This window comes from Tympanuchus pallidicinctus, unplaced genomic scaffold (assembly GCF_026119805.1).
Source record: "Tympanuchus pallidicinctus isolate F22 unplaced genomic scaffold, pur_lepc_1.0 scaffold16, whole genome shotgun sequence".
Lineage (NCBI taxonomy): Eukaryota > Metazoa > Chordata > Aves > Galliformes > Phasianidae > Tympanuchus > Tympanuchus pallidicinctus.
The window spans coordinates 20,255,712-20,278,202 of record NW_026294679.1 but is presented as its reverse complement, the minus strand read 5'-3'; the positions used below and the strand labels follow the sequence as shown (position 1 = coordinate 20,278,202).

General features: G+C 36.4%; 1 protein-coding gene across 3 annotated transcripts in view; it reads right to left on the bottom strand.

Moving 5' to 3' along the window:
* Nucleotides 1-22,491, bottom strand: part of ADK (adenosine kinase) — a 269,224-nt gene that overhangs the window by 43,626 nt on the left and 203,107 nt on the right. For all 3 annotated transcript variants that reach the window (XM_052678245.1, XM_052678247.1, XM_052678246.1), the window contains one exon: nucleotides 50-85. In XM_052678245.1, coding sequence (XP_052534205.1) covers nucleotides 50-85 — 36 coding nt within the window. The remainder of the gene's footprint in view (nucleotides 1-49; nucleotides 86-22,491) is intronic.

The following is a 22,491-nucleotide window of genomic DNA, read 5'->3' as shown; positions in this document are numbered from 1 at the left end:
GAAAAAAGCCTTTAGGATCTGTTTAGTGTGCAATTGTGGGTTAACTCACCTCAAAGCCTTGCTCTCTAGCAAAAGTGGCAGCTTCCTGAAATAATAAAAAAAGAACAGTTAATTATAAAGTGCTAGATAATGAAGAAATAACACATTTTGAAACTCATTCAGCCAGTTTTCCTTTTACACGATTATCTCAATATCCCCACATACAGTTGTTCTATTCTGATAGTTGCACCCAAAGCTTCCCCCTCCTTCCCGCAGCCCAACAGCAGCACAATGTCAGCGCGCTGTTCAAGTTCAAATAAAGAAGGTACAATATATGGTATTTTCCAGGTGAGGAAAGTTACTTCTGGATGCAGGACTTTAAGTAAGAAATCTCAATTTCAAATCCAGACAAATATCCTTCAGACACATTCTGAATTGAAATTACAGCGTTATCTCCATTGATGCACTTCATAGGATATGGCTTTTTAAGCCATTTAAAAAAAAATCATTTGTCATCTACAATGCATAAAAAAAACAGGAGTACAAAATGTGTTCAAACCCTTGTGGTGGAATCAGATGAGCATTTTAAAACACTCTGATGTCTTAATCACCGCTTTAGGCAATTTAACTATGTTCTTTTCCTCAAAGAACAGAGGAAACATTAGGGTATCAGAATGTCCTCATTTCTTATTTATATTAATTGGAGCAATTAAAATCTCTTTTGAAATAAAAGCAAGGAGACAGGAGACAACAGCAGTGTTTTTCCCTTATTCACTTTCTACCTCAGCATTGCAAATACAGTTGACAGCGCTCAAAGTCTTTACATTTTAACTTGCAATCTTCCAGATTATCTTTGCCAAGTGACATTAATAGAAGGATAAGACTTGAGCCTGAACAGAGAACTGATCCAACTAAACAAAAATAACTACCGTACCGCACCATTTAAGGCCAGCGTCCCTATGACAGCTTTAATACTGCAGAAAACACATATTTGTGGATCCATATGATTTGCCAATTTGGGGGCAATCTACGAATCCGAAGTGGGTACAATTGATTATAACAACAGTAACTTGAGGTTAATAAAATGCGATCAGCTGAAAAGCACAACTCCTCAGGCTGCTTTGCTGCAGAAACATAAGGCTGACCGGGTTAGCCTTAGCTGATGTTGACAGAAAAACTGAATCATGGTCCTGACAATTGGGTGCGGGCAAGGTTAGCCACTTTGACAATTTACTTACAATTGAATTCCTTCTTGTACATCACACAGTCAATGACATTTGCTAGCCTGGCTGTCAAGAAGGAGTGTAGGGTTCAAAGATATCATGCAGTGTTTTCCTAAAGCAGCATGTGATTAACAAAGCCTATGCTCATATGAAAAAAGGAGCCTGTGAGCTTCCACTATACAGTGATGCACTTACAATGAACCACAGCACAATCAAGAAAGCCTCAAATGAGACTTGGACACAGAAAAAAATCCCACAAAAAATTAAAATAAGAGGAATAAGAGAGCAATAAGGAGGATAGAGAATAAGAAAATAAACTAACGATTATATATTGCCGCCAAATAACTTCTGTAACCTCAGGATTTTGGTCATGTGAGTGAAATTGGAAGTTGCACTGATCTGTCCTAAGGGATTTCTTTAATGCCCCGAGGCAGCGGGACATTAACATCTGTGTTAAACTATTGTTTGGGCAGGAAACTGGACACCAGTACATTCTTACATCTGTGAAATAAAAGCTATTCCAGTTAAGTAGTACTTCCTTATGTGAGAGACTTTGAGGCGAATTCATCTTAATTTTCTGTTCTGGGGCACCCATGCATAGCAGATGTGGTTTGAAAGACCTAGCTCTTCCACAAGAAAGTACAAACGGATTGCACATTTGGCAAAAAGCATCTTATCTTAGGATTTTCCTGCTGGAGCTTCGTCTTTTAGCCTGGTCTGTTGCCCAGCGACATGAGCAATGGTAGCCAGCACACAATCACAGTTTGACCCCTAATGTGTCTGTATGTGCCAAAGAACAACAGCAATCTTAATTTTCTTCTCTCCTGTCAACCAAACCTCACATCACCTCCTGAGCAGCCTCCTCAGTAAGGAGCCTACAGCTCCCTGAGAATCAGCATCTCCCAGGATTACAGGCCCTGAGAATTAAGGCCCTTCTAGAAAAAAAGGAGAGAAAAGCTCAAAGCACATCTTTAGAGGCTACGGTTTGGTGTTTGCAAAATGGTGAGAAATGTTCCGCAGGCCCTGAATGCAGGACCAGTTCAAAGTAAATTAACCAGATAAAAGCAATGAGGAGCTTTTAGTATCTATTCACAGTAACAGTGAGAACAGGAAACAAGCGGACCCCATCTGTGCAGCCTTAGGGCACCTCATACTGAGCCTCACGTACCTAATAGAGTAGTCAGGTTAAAATCGAAGTGGCTGTAACATGTGGAGACTGCTGGGGTTACGGCGGCCAGCCAGGGCGTTCCCTGATGCAGGTGATAATCAGTATGATAATCACTGTATTTACAGGCTTTCCATTTTATATCTGACATTGGAAATCACGGAGAAGGAGGGATTAAGGAAATAAACAACCTACACAGAAGCATTACTGCTCCCCAGAGAATGCAGCATTTCCATTCATGCATGACATGCGACAACAGCAAAGCAAAACAGCAATAGAACAGAATTTTCTTAGGAAGCTTCATTTCACATCAGGAGTGCTTTTGGTTCTGATAAACTTCAGGTGTTATTCATTAATTACTCAGATTTTCAGATCTATTTGCCATTTGTGTCTATAGTGCATCTCACTTTATAACATCCTCTCCACCACCTTTCTTCATCTAAATACTAAATATATTTTAAACGCTCGCACTCCTTTTTTATATAGGCTTTTTATCATCCACAAGTGTACATTTGTTGCTGTACCACCTAAAGCAGAAATGGGATTTGTTAACAGTTATGAAACATTATTTGGCTCCTGCCGTTTTGGAAAAAAATAATCCCAAAACATACAGTCACACTGAAGGAAACAGCATACAGTGTCATTTAAAGGAGTAACACCATGTCACCAAAGTCAACACACACCCTCTCCTCACAATAATGAGCAGTTTACACAGGAAAGCAAGATAAAGAGATAACAATAAAAAAGACAACTTCCTCCAGTACTGGTCTTGCTGTTACATTTGACTCTCTTCATAGCTGAAAACTATTCCCTTTTTGCACATATTTTGTTCCCGTTGGAGCTCCAGCATTTAGTAAACGGAGCAACCTATAACCTACACTCCAGCCAATTGTAACAGGGCTTGTTAGAATTTGGGGCCCTTTTATCATCAGCAATAGTAGCACCTTGTTCACAAGTAAACCAAAATACCCCCTCTTAACACAGAAACCATTAGCTTCTTTACCATCAGGAATTAATCACTGTGTCAGGAGAATTTTGGGATTATAGAGTTAAGTTGGCTCCATTTCAATAATCGCATGTTCATTTTGTCATAACACGCAGAAGACTCACTATGTATTAATTTTTTGTAGGTAATTAATTTTTTGTAGGTTTTTAATGATAAGCTGGCCAAAACAGCCAAAATGCCAGCAACATGCATATTGGGTTAAATTGCAATGAACAGCATTTAAATTCACATATGTCTGAAATTAGATGACAGAAGACCATTTCAGAAGCATCACCAACAGTATTATCTACAATACACATTTTAACCTTTATACAGAGGAAAGGAGCACTGTAAACTAAATTTGCATTTCATTGCTGAAATCAACATTATCTCATAAAGAAATGATAAAACAGCAGGACAGCAATGATACCTTTGCACATTGAATGCACTTCCCATAATTACACAAGAACACAAATGCAGGAGACGCTGGAGCTAATTGCATGCCTCCCTCCTTCTTAGCAGAGGAGGCATCTCACAGAATAAACCTATAACTCATGTGTTACAGCACTGCCCTCTAATTCTCTAACTTTCTTTGATAGCTTCCCATCCTCGCTATTCTCCCACCCTTCCAGATCACGTCCCCAGATTAAAAAAAGAAAGAAAAAAAAAAAAAAAAAAAGGAAATGAAAGAAACAAAAAAACAGGTTTGGATGGAGTTCCCATTCCAGCAACCTTCTTGATTTACCCGAAATAAACCCCCCAAAAACAAGCCCTGCTCACATTTCCAGGAATACAATCCCCTTTCTCTGCACAACAAATCCGTGACTCAGTGTCTTCACCCCATCCCATAAATCAACAAAATCTTAGCCACCACACACTTATACAACATGAATAACTGTAGAGGAAGATGCCTGCACTAAATTAGAGACATCAAGAAAAGCAAGCAACAACAAGAAACAAGCAAATAACAGCAAATAAAAAACAGCAAATGACTATCTGGACCATTCACCGGCTGTTCGCATTTGCTGGAACCACTCCTTCTGATGCCAGCCATGTTTGATTACAACCTAAATAGTACCTCTCCCACTACACTTCTTTTTCTGCTGATATCTGCTAAAAATCTGTCTTTAACATTTCTCTTTTCAGCTTCAGAGGATTGCTGTTGCACAACTGCCTTTTGAGAAGTATGAACAGTTTTCTTCCATTTACTCTGTTTCCTTTAACACATCAAAGGCAATTATATAGCCACTTAGTACTATCAAATCACTGATGAGTTCATCTATAATCCTGGTATAACTTTTTGTTCTTTGTATTCTCTCTGGCTTTTCTACATCCTGTTGTGTTTGCTGAAACAAAGCGTTAGCAGTTGCACAAATCTTCTCTAACATTCAGACCCTGTTATCTAAATGAAACGGCTGACGACAAAGTAAAATAAGCAAATGAGGAGATAGGGAAGACTCATTCAAGTGATGTACACTGATATCTACAACCTAATTCTGCACAAGATTGACTCAAACAAAAGAGACAGGTGCTGAAGATCTGTGTTTCTGAAATAGATGTTTTTATACATGATTTCTTAACATAAAGTAAAGCTTTCTAAAACAATTGAAAAGAAATAAAAAATGTTGTTTTTCTCACCATACCACAGACATGAAAGTCTTCTTTCATTATAATAAAATCTCAAACACTTGCACTTCTAATTCGGCTTTCCTTAGGCAGACACATTTGTCCTACCTATTACCCTGTTATTTTGTCACTTTCACACTGTCATCTCTGTTTCTAACAAAGAACTTACAAAACTCTGCTCTCAGAGCTATACTTGTTTCACGAACTCCATAGATCCTGAGAATCTCCAGTCTCAGCAGTATGCTTTGTCCTGTAATTCTGAATACAAGCCCTTAAAAGTCATCTTCTTTTGTTAAAAGCTCTCTTATCATGCGAGATTAGTTATTCATCAGCCATACAGTCATGAAGAATACTACTGTCAAGATCACCATAAGCCCTTGCTTTCAGTATTTCTTTCACAAAACACTCACCAAAGTGCAGGAGCTAAGCTAGTTTTTAAGGACATGGACTAATGAGCAGTACCATACCATGTTTTGCACACCTCCAACTCCAGGCCAATTTACACTAAATACAATCCTGGTAATGGCATTTGTCTCAAGGCACAGATATGACAGTGGATTTTCAGTTGCTGCCTTTGGATTGTAACAAAGATGTCACACATTCACTCACTAACATCATGACACCACTCTTTTCTGAATATGCAACAAAAGGCCAAACTTGAGCCATCTCTTGAGACATTCAAGATCAGACTGGCTGGGGCACTGAGCAACCTGATCTAGATGTAGTTGTCCTCGTTCACTGCAGGGGAGTTGGGCTGGATGACCTTAAAAGACCCCTTCCAACTTAAACAATTCTATGATTCCATGAAATAAAGGTGATGTCAAAGCTGGGTTAACAATAGTCATGACATACCTAAGGAATACAAGGCAGAGACTGTTAGACTACTTGACGATCAATTGAAAACATGACTTCAACAAATGGCTGTTACCATTCTGCTATTCGAAAATGAATTGATAGAAAATCTTTAGAATATACTTCCAGCTGAATCTTTAACCTTTAGTGCCAGCAGTGCACCTACTGCAGCTTGTGAGAAGTTACACACATTCCTCTTCAATTCAGTGCTAAATAGCTACCAACAGTTACTCAAAATTCTTAGATTGTCCTATCCTATCGCGTGTCATTGTAATCTGATTTAAAAGTCAGCTATCACTGCATTTCACTGTACAGAAGCAGTGCAAGCTCATATGTCTTTATTAAAAGATGGCCATTTATAAAGGCTAAGAGGGGAATGGAATTTATTCTTTTTCCATATCCTCCAGAAATGCTTGCTCCCATATGGGTGGCATGAGAGTTTGAGAAACAGGAGTCTAAAGAACCACGCAGCATATTTTCTGGAACAAAGGCATGCCTGATGAAATTTTGCTATTGCTGATAAAGTTTGCGCTATACTTATATATGGATAATGTATATAGGGGATATGTTACAGGAATATAATGCTTCAGTATTATTTTCCTTTGATAAGCACTAATTCTTGATTTGGTCATTAGGATACACCTGTTCACATTTCAGAGAAGATCAATAAAAGCTGGTCACAGAAAGGACAGACTCTGCAGACAGCCTGAGAACCAGCACTGAGAATCAGCAGTATCTGAACAAGTATCTATCCCTCACTGGGTATTACTGAAGAAAGCACAGCTGGCATCAGTTGCATGGGCAGATTATTGTAAAGGAACACCAAGTTTTTTTTTCCTTTCTTTACTTCTACCATGACTAGTCCCAGATCTGAAAATAGCTTTTTTTCCACAAAGGATAGCAAAGATATCCTTGCTAAAATATATCCTAAAATATTTTCCCAGCTTGCTTTAGTAATATGAAAGATACTAGCAAATATAACTATACTACCTTCACACTGTAAGTGAAAATATAAATTAATGAAAGTGAAATGAATAATCAGAACAAGCAGAAATGCCATATGGGATTAAAGTTGTAATGTTCAGAGGGGGTGCTGGCATTCTACCAGTGGGTTTTGTCTGAAAAATCAGAGAGTGAAAAGAATGAAGAAAGGAAATGCATTTCTTCTCCTGCTTGGGTTCACACTGGAGCATCTGTTTATACAATTTATATTATATACAATTTGTTAATATTCAAGTTATTTATTCTCCTACTTATGTTATTACCAGAAGTATAGTTCCTGCTAGAATTTTCTATGGAAAAAATCATCCTGAGTCAGAGTGTAATGCCATAACAAGGTCTGCCACAGCTGCAGCAGTGATATGCCTCTGAGCCATTTTGAAATTTTATGATGGATAAAAAGCTATTACTTATATCTCTACCCTACATCCTTACCTAAAGAACTGAACTGGTTCTGACTGTACATTTCTCTTTCTCTCCTCACAGATTGTAAGCACCAAATTAGTGAACCTCCTTACACCATCTCTTTTATACAAATGTGCCTATCACTATCTTAAAAATAAAATGCATCATGATCAGAACAGAGAGACTCCTTCTTTAATCATCACCAAAGGAATAGAACATAATAAAAATGAAAACAAACAATAAAATGAACTTAATAGCTAGAGGATAAGAGCTTTATACACATATAAAAAATAAAAGATATCTGGCATCTTTTGAAGCCTTTAATACTGCACATTATAAGCTCTTTGTACTAACCTACTGGCTCAAGGATGACAAACAGAAATAAAAGATTGCATCATTTCCAACAAGGCCTTCTGTGATTGCAACCACTCAGAGTAGCCTGAAATCACTGACAAGATATTCTCATCTAGCAATTTCAGTTGAAGAGAATAATCAGATACTGTGCTAAAAGTGCTGGGATACAACAGGACATGTCTATTCTAGCTAGAAGGTTAACACATTTTTAGCAGTAGAATTTAGCTGTTTTCTGTACTTTGTTTTGCATGATGTCATGCACAGACATTTAGAATTAAAACTAAGAATATGGCATTGGAAACTCTATAAAGAATAATCATCACATAACACGCTTCACGTGCTAGACTTGTTAACCTTAGCAAGAAAAAAAACAGCTGCTCACTGCAATCTCCAGCATTAACGCTAACTTTTAAACAGATATTAATAATATGCATTTTACCCTTCCAATTGAGTTTAACCCAGTTGTCTTATAGCTTCTTATTAGAGTCTGTTGTGCTCTTTCACACTAATTTGATAATGTATTTACCTGTGTTCAACATCCAGATACTCAAGTTTTCCCTTGTATTTCCCATGTTAGCTACTGAGAAGAAAATCCTTGTTCTCAATCTGCACTAGCCGCTCTCTCACAGCATCGTCATTGCATGGAACAGCAACACTGCAATCTGACCACAGGTAGGTCACTGTGGTTCCAAAAGAAGAACGTGCGCTCTAATTCCTGATGTGACTAAGGCACTTTTAGTCAGACAGGTTGCTAATTTCTTGAATCATTTAAAAAATAATAATAAAATTGTAGTAGTTATATGTAGCATTTGTCTGCTTCTGACCTATAACTGCTTGAGGATGAGTGCCTTCTTGCTATGCTGGTCCTATTTCTAAAAGAAGCCAACCTGAACCTGAGGTGGGTTTAGGCAGAACAGAGGATGAAAGAAAAAGCAAGCAAGATAATTAGAAAGACCACAAATTCCACAATATCCTGAAGAGTTATTACGGAATCCCAAGTTGAGATTGGAAAGTGCCTTTGAAGCTCATCTAGTACAACCACTCTCTCATACAAGGTCAGCTAAAGCAGGTTAGCCTAGACATGAATATCAACAAGAACAGACTTGGAGTTGCTCCTCCAAGAAACTTCTTACATTTAACCACTCTCACAGTAGTAGTTTTTTCATTATGCTTAAGGAGAGTTGCCTGTATTTCAATTTATGCTCACTGTCTCTCATTCTATCACTGAGTACCACTGTGAAGAGCCTGGATCCATCTTATCACCTTTCTCTCAGTATTTAGGTGTTAATAAGATCCCTTTGAACCTCTTCTTGAGGCCTTAGCTTCTTCTCACCTACTTGGTCTCCAGCCTGTCTTGATGCATGAGGCTATTTTTTCCCCAGTTAGAGTACTTTCTATTTTCATTTGCTGAACTTTATGAGATTCCTGTCAGCCCATTTCTCCACTCTGTCAAAATCTGACATTAAAAACTTGACATTATATTTTGCTTTAAGATAGTAGCTACTGACTGGAAGTACAAGATAAAATCCATGCCGGGTCTAGATAGATGGGGAAAGACTTTGTCAAAGACTTTATTGATGTATAAAGGAAAGTTATGTGATTGTTAGGATAGAAAAAGATACGACTACAGAAACCAAGCAACTAACTACAGTCACAGTGAACCAGAACAAGCTGCTACAACAAATAAGCAGAATCTATCAGGGGCTATGAAATACCTTCTACTGAGCTTCTGCTGTCCAAAGGGCTAATGGCGTTCGAAAGAAAACCAAGGATGAAGAAAATGTGCTAATCTACTCATGTCAGTACTACTGAACTTTGCCTAAATATTTACTTCACACTGACTTTAAGAAACGTGGCTAGCTTTGGGCTGCATATATTCAAATGATCTATAACCAATTTCTTCATACATTCAAATCACTCTTCCTCCATTAAAATTGCTTTCTCCTTTAAAAATTAGATCATGGCTATCCCATTGTGGTTTTTTTTTTTTTTTTTTTTTTTTTTCCCCATGTATTCAAAGATTAAAGTGAATTTTTTTCAGGAAATGAGGTTCAAAATTCCTCTGCCAGAAAGCAACTATATGTTTTCTCAGCATTTCTTTCTACTTTTAAGATATCACACTATCATTGAAAATAAGAAAAATTATAAAAGAAATAATACAAAATGATGAATATGTATAATTTGCTGTATAAAAAAAAATCCACTATAGAATCACAGCAAATAAACTACCAAAATTTACTGGCTCTTTGAAGTTTTCTGAGTGCTTGAAGGTTATGAAGATCCCCATCTATTGCTTTATATATGCTAGTTACATCAACATTCATGTTTAATAGTACTGATGTATCTTTTTGTTACTATGAAGTAATTTCACCTTAGTAACATGTAGTAGAAATTAATTAGTATCTGTTCTCTCTTAAAGATATCATTTAATACATTAACTAGTTGTAAAACATTTATGTGCAAATAGATTTTTCTTGCAGTGTTATGACTGAGAATATGAGCTACGTACTATGAACTATTGTTCTCCAGTTTATAGATTCACACAGTTAACGTTCAAAGACAAAGTGAAAAGTAAGATTTGGTCTTGGTTCACATGAAAGGGAAACATAAGATTTGAACAAGAGAAAACTCAGTTTTGACTGCTCTTTTCACACATCTCTGCTAAGCAAGGCCAATCTTCTAATGGCATCAGCTGTACATTCTAAAAGATCATAGAAGTACATCAAAGTTTTCAACCATTAATGCCTTCAAAGATTTCCACATAAGTGTACAACTAACTTAATAACTTTGATTCTAACTCATGCACATTCTCCATATACTCCAAGATTCAAAGAACATTTTTTAATCCTCACCTTTACTCCAGGACAGTTACCACTTAAATCTCCCATCCTTTAAAATGCTACATTTATTTTAGGATTTGTCTAACAAACAGTTTTTAATTACTGAAATAACAGATTGACATTATATCTTAATATACAGTTATATTTTTACTTAATACATGTTGGTGTATTGTAAATGAACCTGAAATGTACCTAAAATTGTACCAGATACATTTCTTATTTCAGTACATGATAAATCTATGGCTGCAAGTTATTCTGAAGCTGAAATTAGCAGTGGTAGTAATAGTAGTAGCAGTAATTCAATTTTGGACAGGTTATTTTTAGCTGCATTCTTGCTCTAGCCCTTCACTACAGATTTCTCACACCTCCTGAGTGCTTAGAAGTGTAAATAATCTTTTTCTTTCCTTCTGTCTGTAGCATTATATTTGTGTTTAAATATAACAGAAACTATCGCAGTCTAGTTTGCCTCATACTTTCCAACATAAGAAAAGAAACACTTGCAACTTTTTCCATGATGCTGCATATCTTTCATTTTATGCAAAACCTGAAAAGAGCTCTGGGGTCACAGTACTGCTCTTTTACTCAGATTGCATCCTCATTCGGGCTCTCGAGAATTTATTACTTTCTCTTATATGAGTAATAAATATCTGTCAAAATACCATACAACAAATGACTGGAACATTCTAACACATTACTGTTGTACTGTTCAGAGCAAAAGTGGTTGCAATAACAGAACACCACACACTGAATTTGAAGCTTTTTTTAAAAGACAGATACTAAGGGATTGGAAAATGAAAAGAACAAGCTAGGACCTCTGTAAAGCAGCACCAATTTGTAGAATCTCCTTCTTTTGATGCTGTTTTTTCCTAAACGAGCATGGAAAAAAGTAGCACTCATATAACATAATAAAATATAATTAAGTTATAAACAATAAGCTAGAACATATTCAGCATCAGCAGACACATAGACATCTCCCTATTCCTTGTCTCTTGTCAGATTTTTGCACCACACTCTCCTCTTTCAGTCCAGTTTATCATCTCACTCTAAATTACGTTTCAAAAAGTCACATGCTATGTTTTGAAAACTGCCATGCTCTAAAAGGCATTTTGATCTTAGGTTTAGACCATGAAAACAAACAATTTATTTAGAGTCTGTCTGGCTCACATGGTGAGCAGTGAACAGTTTGCAGAGGATGCTGCGCTAAAAGTGTCACTTTTAAAAAATAATATTGAAGCAGTTCTTTACAAACATGGCAGTTGTCCAAAGCGCATATGGAACATTAAATAAAACCATAAAATTTTATGCACCAGATTTGACCAAGATCTTGAGCTCCAATTTATATTTTCTCCATTTTACTGGAAAACTAGCTGCATTTGATAAAGCTACTTCATAAGGACTCTGTTCTCCTAACATTTACACATCACACATCTGGACTTGGAAAGGCAGTTTGAGTAAAAGAGCCAACTAATGCAGATCTTGTTTATATTATGTGCAATTACTCTTGTGTCATGAATCTCCCTGGGATATCAGAATGTGCTGAAGGCACCCAAAGAATATGTACTTCAAGTAAGAGTGCATAAACCTGGGTTTATGCATGGGCTCCTTACACACGATCATGTGAGAAAACTAATGGCATCTGTGTTTCCTAATAATGTTTCAATTAATTTTTATTAATTATTTGTATGTAATTAGAGCTGCCCTTGGTGCCTGAAGATCTCTGTTTGGATTTCTTCTCTCTCACAACTTGCTCACTGCAGCCAAGGGAACTAAGCGATGGCAGTTGCAACACTCAATTCAGTTACATAAACATACCGTCCTTGCCAGACTCCCCTGCGGTGTTCCCATTTCATAAAATAAGTCTCTAGCATTTAGTAACGTACTGTACCAACAAGTTTCTTTTCATGTGACAAAAAATTAGGTCCTCTGCTCCTGGCAGCAGAGAGGCATGTGTGTGAACATGTCCCTGGAATCCACCCCAGCCCATGTGGCTGCACCAGCACAAGGACAGAAAAAACAACACTTGAGTAGCTGCAGAACAGGAGTTGGTCACCAGACTTCAGGAGGAGAAAGACAGCCTTAATCCAGAAGGCGAGGAAGGCTTACTCCTATGTGTGTTGCAGAGACAACACAGGCGAATGCACATTATAACTTCACCGTATACAAGAGGAATGTACTTTTCTATGTACTATGTACTGCCAATAGTGATTAAAAAGAAAAATCTGGCTGGCTTATTGCTATAGGTGTAAAACTTTCTAACATCACAGCTGGAACAAACAGTTTTGACTAAGAAAGCAGTATGTGGTAAAAGTGCAGAGATATGGACAGAGTGACCAGACTAACCAACTGCACAGCTGATCAGCTTTAAAGAGACTGTGCTTTCTGGACTCTTTCCCCACATATCTGCCCATCAGCATGAAGTTGCGTGGTCATACTGCACTGACCTGCTGGAGCTTAGCCTTACGATACGTAGGTTTCAAGACTATCTGGTAAATTATATAGGAACTATAGAGGGACTAGTATCTGCATGTCTGCCAGAGACAATGCAAGTCTTTAGACATGTTTATATCAGGCGACGTGGCACCATCAGAATCTCCGGACTGCTTCTCATTGAATATCCATGTTCACAACTGCTACATGCATCCAGGTTTTCTCACACTGTCTGCACATGAGAAAACACAACTCAGCTGTAAGAGTGAGAAATCTAGATCACTGGAAAAAAAAAAAAAAAAAAGAATTTTCACCAGTCATGAGCCACAACGGGATAGCTTGTCACTGTCTTCTTTCTATCGGGTTAGCAAGCTGCACTTCAAGATACACAAGGATGCTACCCGAATCTTTACAATTTTGCCATTCAATAAATAACAGATGGTTTCTAAAGTAGAACAAGAAGAAGTGAATAAAACTCACAATTCTGTGTTTTGGTATTTCCTATAGCACTAACAAGCTGTTAAATAGCCAAGATTTTGTTCTGTTTATTAATTTAAACTTAAAATGAAGGAAAAATAGCTTCTTGAACATAAAATGTTATTTTCCTGTAGTATTGCAAATAGGTACAAGCAAGATCAAAGGTTAAGTATATACTAGAAGAGTTTTTGCTGATATGAGCCAGTAAAGTTCTTCTTTTAGCTCAGTGGTAAAGGATTGACAATACCAGGGATGTTAGTAACCAGAGGTTCATTTGCATCAATTGTTTGTAAACATAAAATGTTTCATAAATCAGTGTTTTACTGCTTGTTTAGAAAAGTGTGCAACACTCTCGACTTCTACTTTCAGTACTTGTGCAGGAAATAATCACATTTCAAGTAGTACATGGGTAGTGTGAATTCTAGAAGTAGCAAAGAAATCTGGTGACACTGTCATTGTTATGGTAACTATACTTCTGTAGTGAACATTGAGGTAAATAGGTAGATAAAATATGTGTAAGTTGTCACTGTATAAGTTAATGCTGCCCTGGAGGTGCAATAATTTGCTTCCTTTAAAATAGTTAAATCTGGCTATAAGTACATGTTATCTTGCAGTGTCCTATTATTTCAAGAAGATGACAAGGTTCTTCTTACATAATATAGTGCAAACATACAAGCAGACTGACTTATCAAGAAAGGAACTTTCTGAAGAAGTAATTCATTGGCCTGTAATCAGCAAAACATGAAAAAGCTTCTGGCTTGATGAGGGAAACCACTCCCAGGCTCTTATGTACCAAGGCAAGGTTAATCCATTGTGCATACTTTGAAACAGGAAGGATATTTCTCCACTTCTGGCAAATCTAGAGCCATTTCTGCATAGAGAGCTCTGTCTTATTTTCTCAAGTTCATCTGTTATTCCTTTGCCTCCTCCTCTCCCCACATTACCATGGCTGAGATGTGTAATTAACAAAAGCCTAGGCTGGAAAACACCCTTCTTTAAGTTAACAGAAATAATATGCACAAAGGTTTTGCTCTCCTGTCATGCCCTTCATCATATGCAATATTTTGGCGAAGAGAGGTCCTCCTTTTGTCCCCAGCTGAGCAATACAGCAGATTTTTTAAGCTTGTAATGCACAAACTAATTTCTGAACAGTTAATAGCAAGCTGTTTTTTAATACACAGTGATGTTAAACTGATATTTGGGGAAGGAAAGTACAGTTGTCTTCTAATTTACACCACAATTGCAACGTTGACCAAATAACCCAGTATATCCATGGCACAAAATGAAAGCAGGCATATAGGACATTCTTTGGATCCTTTGGGATTGTTTCCTTGGGTTAGATTGCACATATAGCTTCAAAGTCTTATGTTTCTGAAAGAAAATGGATAGCGTTTTGTAGCAGCTGAATTATAAGTATCATCATATCAAATGGATTAGGATAGTCACAGAGACTTGGAAGGCCTAGACAATTCTCACTGATAAAGCAGGTAAAGCTGAATAAGTGTTCCATAGAACATACACCAGTGCATGACCAGTGACAGGACAGACATCTCAGAATCCATCTGCTGTGAGGGAAAAAAATGGTGGTAATAATATTTTATGTATGAGGAGAAAACATCTGCCTTAATGTATCCTTGATGTTCTGGTCTTGTCTCTGTAGATAATACTAAGTTCTGCTTTTCAAAGTAGAGATTTGATCTGTGTTTACTGTGAGAACTAACATGCTTTGAACATACTTTCTGGGTATACAAGAACTTCATTTATGAGTCCTTTGGTAATTCAGTCTTTTACCACAACTGTCAATTTGAACTGTACGCAAAATAATTTAATAAACTAGCCAGAAGTAGTAATTTGAAATTTGACATTCAGACTATATTTGAAGACCAAAAATTGAGTAAATTATTGATGATTAATCTATATCTAGCAGAACTACAGTAGGGTAGACAACTCTAATATGTGATTACTAAGATATCAGACAAAATAGTTGCCTGCCAGTCTTCACTAAGGGTTTTATAAATTGTAAAAGATTATCAGCGACAATCTTCTAATCAGTAATAATCTTCTTGAGTGAAACTCAAGCATTGTGTTTTGGTTTCTTACTCTGATATTAACTCCCAGAAATAAACTCACTGTTCTAAAAACGTGGTCACACCTCCTTGGGCCTGTTCTTTAAAATATTCCCCATGTCTTTGCTGCCCTTGATCTGCTGTGCAGAGGGAACTTGAAACAGAAGACACAGTTCTGAAAAGGGGAGGACCAAGCAGTAAGGTTTCCTTCTCCCTGTGGCAGTAAATTCTTAAATCAACTCAGGCTGTAATGTGCAATGAATATAACTCTGCAAATCACTACCATAAGGGTCTGATTTATCAGTAATATCCTCATTTCATTATGTTGCTCTGCTGATAGAAAAGGTACACAAGCATAAGTTAACAAATTGGTGCACTGTGGCTGTTTTTCTAATGCTCTTTTATATCTGTAAATCTGTTCTTAAGAGTCAACATCAACACAAAATGATTTAAGGTTGATACTACTCAAAAGAGACAGAATTTTTGCATGGCTGTGTGCTCCTTAGGTTTGTTGTTTGGAGTCCATTTATCATACACACAAATTAAAACAACCAAACAAAAAACCTAGTAATAACCCACTAGTAAAAAGTACAAATGCAACTGTCCCACTCTGCTCTGCACTGTGCAGCCTCACCTTCAGCACTGGGTGCAGGTCTGGGTGCCACAATGTAAGAAGGACATGCAATCATTAATGAGTGTCCAAAGGATGGCTACAAAGGGGACTGGAGGACAAGGTGTGTGAGGGGCAGCTGAGGACCCTGTGCTTGCTCAGCCCAGAGCAGAAGAGCTGAAGGGAGGCTTCATGGTGGCTGCAGCTCCTCACAGGAAGCGGAGGGCAGCGCTGAGCTCTGCTGTGTGTGACAGCGACAGGGCTGAGGGAACGGCATGGAGCTGCGTCAGGGGAGGAGAGCAGGGAAGGAGAGCTGCAGGTGAGGGAAAAGGTCTGCACTAGAGGGTGGTGGGCATGGAACAGGCTGCACAGGTCACAGCCCAGAGCCACAGGAGCTTGAGGGTTTGGGACAATACTCTCAGACATATTTTTCTCTTGTAAGATAGGTCTTATAGAAGTCCAGTAAAGAGACATGATCAAATTTTTCTTTGAGTTGAATATCTGATTGCAACTCTATACATTCCATTTGTAAATTCACAAGTAATGTATGACTAATGATGCCTTCCACCTTGGGACATTCAGTGATTCTACAATACATCAGGTCAATACAGAATTAAATTCAGGGTATGACTCAGTAATTTCAGTATTAAGAATTGCAAGTATGCTGCAAAAGTTCTGAAATCTCTGAGTATAAACTCAGCATTAAGCTCATACTGAAAAAAAAATCAATCACATTAGGATAAAAAATAGACAAGTAAGTTACTCATACAGTAACTCCGACCAGTTGCAAATTAAGACATGCATAAACAAAGTCCAACATGTCCTTCAAGTCTAGTTCTCAACTAGTGTAGTACCACAAACTAAAAAAAATAAAGTCATAACAATGGTTGTTATGCAGTTTCACTACATAATCCTATTATTATTGCTCTTAATGGCAGGAGCGTGAGGACATGTCCCCAAGACACAGCTTGTTAATGGCTCTTCTGTGCTGGTAGAAGACCAAGTTAAAAGCAACCTTCTTCTCCTACAAATCTTGCAACACACAAGTGCTAAAGCAACAGTACAGGCAAGCCAAACCTCCCCTTCCTTCGCTGTTTTGCACAAGACTTAGGCATAACACAGTTAAGAATGAGTTTGCTTTCTTAGCACACAATCTTCTACTCTCTTCTACTAAAATTCACATTGTTTTAAAACATAGAGACTACTATTAAAAGTTGCTGGAAGTATTCATGTAGAAAGCTGAAAAGAGATTGACAGTGAATTTTTACTTATATAGCAAAGACTAATTTGTATTTTACGCTGTTTCAGCAGTCTTTGACTGTTTTCTTCAAAATCACTGGCTCAGTGGCACCATATGGAGCATGTTGAACTTAAGATACCAAGAATGTGTCCAAGATATATCTCACTCCAGTGTGTTAAAACATTCCACCCTGCAGCTGTCATTATAGGAATATAATTCATACCCTAAAGTTTAAAGAAAAACAGTGTAGCTTACTATGCTTACAAAAACACAAGACTCTTTTGGTTCCAAGTAACAGTCAGTAAATGGAGAACAGTTAATCTTCCATACTGCTTTCTTAAATATTCAGAATTGTAACTGATCATGTACTGCTTTAATTCTGCATGATGTTTGTGAGTGAAAAACAAAACTAAGTGTGCAAAAGAATGACTAAAAAAAATCCACAATGAAGGGAATTGTATATCCAGATTTAGCATAGCCCATTTTTACCTTTTGCTTTTAAATTGATTGCATTTCTTTTAAAAATGGATGTATGAGACTACAGGGCATAAACCTTATCTACTTGTTTTGGAAATGGCATTGATCAAGCGTATAATCATTTTTACAACATCTCATCTCTCTATACATTTCTTTGATCTTTTGTTTTTTTACATCTGCTTAAAATGCAAGTTTCTTAGGACAATGCCTGCTGCTTACTCTGATTTTTACAGTGTATAGCACACCAAACACCTTCTAAAAAGTTAACTGTTGTAACAATAATGGTAGCAGATAAGCAAGAAATAAAAAATACATAACAGTTTCCTAGAAAACCTGTCTTGGTTTGTACACGTTACTCAAATGGTCAATTCGCTGCCAAGTAATGCAAGATACCTTAAAAATGAATTCATAAAATCATTTTACCATGTCAATCCATGATATATTCTGTATATGATATATTTCAAAGGAAAACTGTTTTAGAAATATTTTAGGGAATTTTTTCATGTGTCTATGTCTGTGAAGTCAGGAAGTTGTATAGGGCTCAGAGGAAAATACTTAAGAAACCTTCTAAGGTTATCCAATAGTAGCTTATTGATAAATGGTAAGCTCATATGTAAGGCTTAATATCCCAGAGGCCTTCAAGAGCAGGCAGTAAGTTCTGTGTGTCTTGCTGACAAGCTGTGGATCTGCCCTGTCCAATATTGTCTGTTCCATTTACTGCCATCCAAGGACCAAAGATATTGATGTGGGCCTGAACACTGCGTGTCTTACGTCTCTGGTCAGTATAATATTAGGGAGGCATTTCATATTTGCAGGGATATTATTGGGAGCAAGAAAATTGAAAGGGTTTTCAAGAGACTGTTTACAATAGAAAGATGGCTAATTTGAGTAGTTCACAGCACATGAGCTGGTTGTGTTGAAATAGAATAGTAACTATGCTCAGCAATAAGTACTACTGAAGACCCCGTTAAACGTTCCACACAGATAAGTGACATAAGATCCAGGGAAGTGTTTGTAAAATATGGAACTAAAATAGGAAAACATTGCACAGTTGTATCAAATTTGCATCTCAGGTTGTCATAGGGTATGATGTGTTTGACTTCAGAAAAATTGAATGCAAGAAATAAATAGAAGCAAAAGATACATAGTTAAGGAAACGTTACGAAAAGGTAAGCATCATAACTAATTTAAATCAAGATCGTAACATGTTAAGTGGATTAGGCAGATTAGGATAGACAGAATTAGTTACATTTGAAACAGTTTGCAAGGCAAATTGGATATATTTCAAATTTACTCTTGGGAATTTTATTTACATTAAGTATAATTTTTCTTATTCATTATCCTGAAGAATTTATTGCAAGAGGTCTTATTAACAGATGAGCAAAACAGTAGCACTGAAAACAGTTGTTCAATTCTAGTTTTAAAAAAAGTCATTAGAAAATTTTCCACACGTAGCATAAATTGTAAAAGGAGAAAAGTTCTAATTATTTAGCTAATCTTTTCTCAAATGCACTATCTTTGCTTAAGGACCACTGGAGTGGCTACAATTAATCACATCAATCTATCTGGACTAAGATTATGCCCTTTGAAAAAAAATCTCAGCTTCTGTTAAAAAGAAAGCTGAAAGGAACCCTATAATTAGATGTTTACAGAAAAGTTGTTTTTTTTAAAAAAACTTTCATTAAGAAGTTGGCTTTTACTCAGAAAAGTAAAAGGATATTAACTGTGGACAGCCATATTGTCTAATTATCCTACTCTCTGCGTTCAATGAGCATTGTAAATCATTATTCTAGCACTAAATGTATAGATTTAAAAGAAGAAAAAATAGGAGGTATGCTTTGTATTTCATTACATGAAAAACTATTCTAAAGATCATAACCCCAAATAACAGCCAAAAGAAAAAATTGTCTCCCTAACTTACTCCAGAATTAAGCATCTTCCTGGTCTGGTAACATTCTTTGCTAGCCTGTTAGATATACTTCACTCACTTTAGATCTGTCCAAATGCCTTCTGAACTACCACATTTCTGTAAATATATGTTGAAGCATTCTACACAATGCCTTTTTAAGTTCCAAATAACAAAAGAGATAAACTCTTACTTAGGAATAGTAGCAGTGATGGTTGATTAGAAAGAGATAACTGTTATTTAACTTCCTAGAAAAACAACTCCACTGCAGTAGGTGCAAAATGAACAAGTATGATTAGAATCAAGTCTGATACAAGAAAGAAAAAAACACACCTTATGTTACTTAATATCATTTCATTAGATCAAAAGATAACTTTGACATGACTTACCTTGTCACTTCCATGTCATGGTGCACTCTAAATAATAGGTCCACCTCCCACCAGTGCTACCTTTCAGAATACTTATACATCTGTCCACCCACCTCTCAGATAATGCACATTCAGAGACAGGCTACAATTGGCCAGCATGAGGCTATGTCCTTTTTCAGCTCTTTTCACTAAATTAGATTCCAAGAGAAATAAATTTGGTTCCAGATGATGAGCGTTCTTTTTTTGAGCAGTGAGATTCAGTACTTTGACTCATTATCGAAATTCATTTATACCAAGATGCAGCTCTACCCAAATCTGGCAGTTCCTTCGATGTTCAAATCAAATGCACAGCATTTGGCAACTATACATACAGAATTTAACTAGACTGATCCATTTATCTGAAACTGGTATGAGTCCAAGACTACTCACAGATGCATTTACTGGTTTAGTAGAAATTGCAGTGAGAGGAAAAAGACAACATATTAATCATAACTGTCCCAAAATGGCATTTATACTAAATGCTGTGAGTAAAGGCTGACTATCCAGCCACATAGATCCTACATGATCCCCACAAATTTATGAAAAGCCTTCGGGTACATTGATGGTGGAATATATTTGTGATTCCCTGAAATTTTAGAAATTTTTCTAGTTGCAGGAAACTCATTTCCTCACTTTTTTGATAACTATTTGAAAAATTATTTGGAAATCAATAAAATATTTTTGTAACCTTTATATATATTTATGACCCATTGAATATGCTCCATCATGTGGTGCACAATCAGCTTTCCTTTTGATCACATATATGAGTGACAAATTCATATTTCAATTGTAAAATAAGTCAATTTAATAATCAAAATGCTCAGTATTAGCAACGCCATTATCTTAATTCTAAATTCAAAATCAAAATATAGACTTTACTAAATGAAGAATAGTTTAGAGGAAGTCAGTTTTAAATACCTTCAATGTATGTATCAGTGCACGAAGAAAAATATGTTTACACTGTTTACTTGAACATAGTATCTTTTCAGTATTCTTAATGAAACATCCATGGATTACATTTCTTCCTATCAAATTCATAAACTGTAGGAATCTTAGTAACAGAAGATTATACAGCTGGATACAAATTAGAAAAAGAGGGTTCAAATGCCTGGTTTCACTCTTCTTCAATGAAGAAAGTCAGAAAAATGAAACTACTGTATAGCTGTGTAATCAGATGAGAAACTGTCTTGACAGAATAAAAACAGTATTTGGGCTTTATAAACAAGTTGAAGGAAGGTGTTGATAGAGAAAGACAACATAAGAAAAGAAACAAGGTTTAAATTGTAGGTTTTAAATAAGTTCTGTGTAACGGTATGGAAATATATGTTAATATCATAAAGACATTGCCAATTCTATTCCTAAACATCCAGAGTATGTTTTCAATATTATCTCCTAATATAAGTTTTATAAAAAATAGAATAATCAAAGCTGTTCTAATCCACACTTTTGAACAGACTTTTGTACAATGACACGTGCACATTTTATACCTTTTTTCTAAAACAGCTTCAGTATTGAAATTATTACATGAAACATTTACTCTCATGCAGTCTGGAAAACACAGCTACTTTTATTCTCTGTGTATATAATATTATTGCATATTTTCTTGAAAAATTCAGTAGTGTAAGTACTTGCTCTTTCATCCAGTTATAAAATATCTCTCCCCACAGGATTGTCAAACTAGCTGTGTATACAGTTCCAAAATGCTGGATAGGCAACAGATGTTCAATGATGGCTAATCATGGGAGTAATACTGTGAGCGATATTAAATAGTTCTCCAAGGAACACTTCAGTCAGCAAGAAGGTGCCATACTGATGACTCTACCTGTGGCACAAGAGGTCAGGGAGATGCATAAAAACCCTGGGAACTGCAGAGGTACCACACAACTCATGTGAGGAGAATGGGGAAGGCTGCAACGTCAAGCACATAAAGCAAGCAGACACCAGAAGAAAAGCTTGTGTGATCTTAAAGTGATCTCATTTTGAAATTTTTAAGATAAAAGTGCAATTACATGAGTTCATATTACTTTTATAGGCATCTAACTCTTTGGTTTGCATGCACACTACTGAAATCTATTCAGCTATATACTGTACTCTAGCCATCCAACTTACTACTTTTCACTGAAAACAGTATTTTTCAAAGGATATTTTGTAGATATTTCTGCAATACTCACTGCTCAATTATGATTAACTTTGTAACTCGGTGAGATATGATGCTGTTCTCACTCTATATTTGGGGAAGTGAGGCAAAAGGAGAAAAATTTAAGTAGTTGAAAGTATAACATTATCTTATGTAACACTTTTAAAACCTGAGGATCAACTTTTGGGAGAACTCAAGTAATATTATACATAATTATTCAAAGTCTCACTACATTATGATGCTAAAAATTTGGTGTAATAAATTTAACCCTGTGTATTCTGGAAACAAGAAATATATGATTATTGGCAATCTTGAC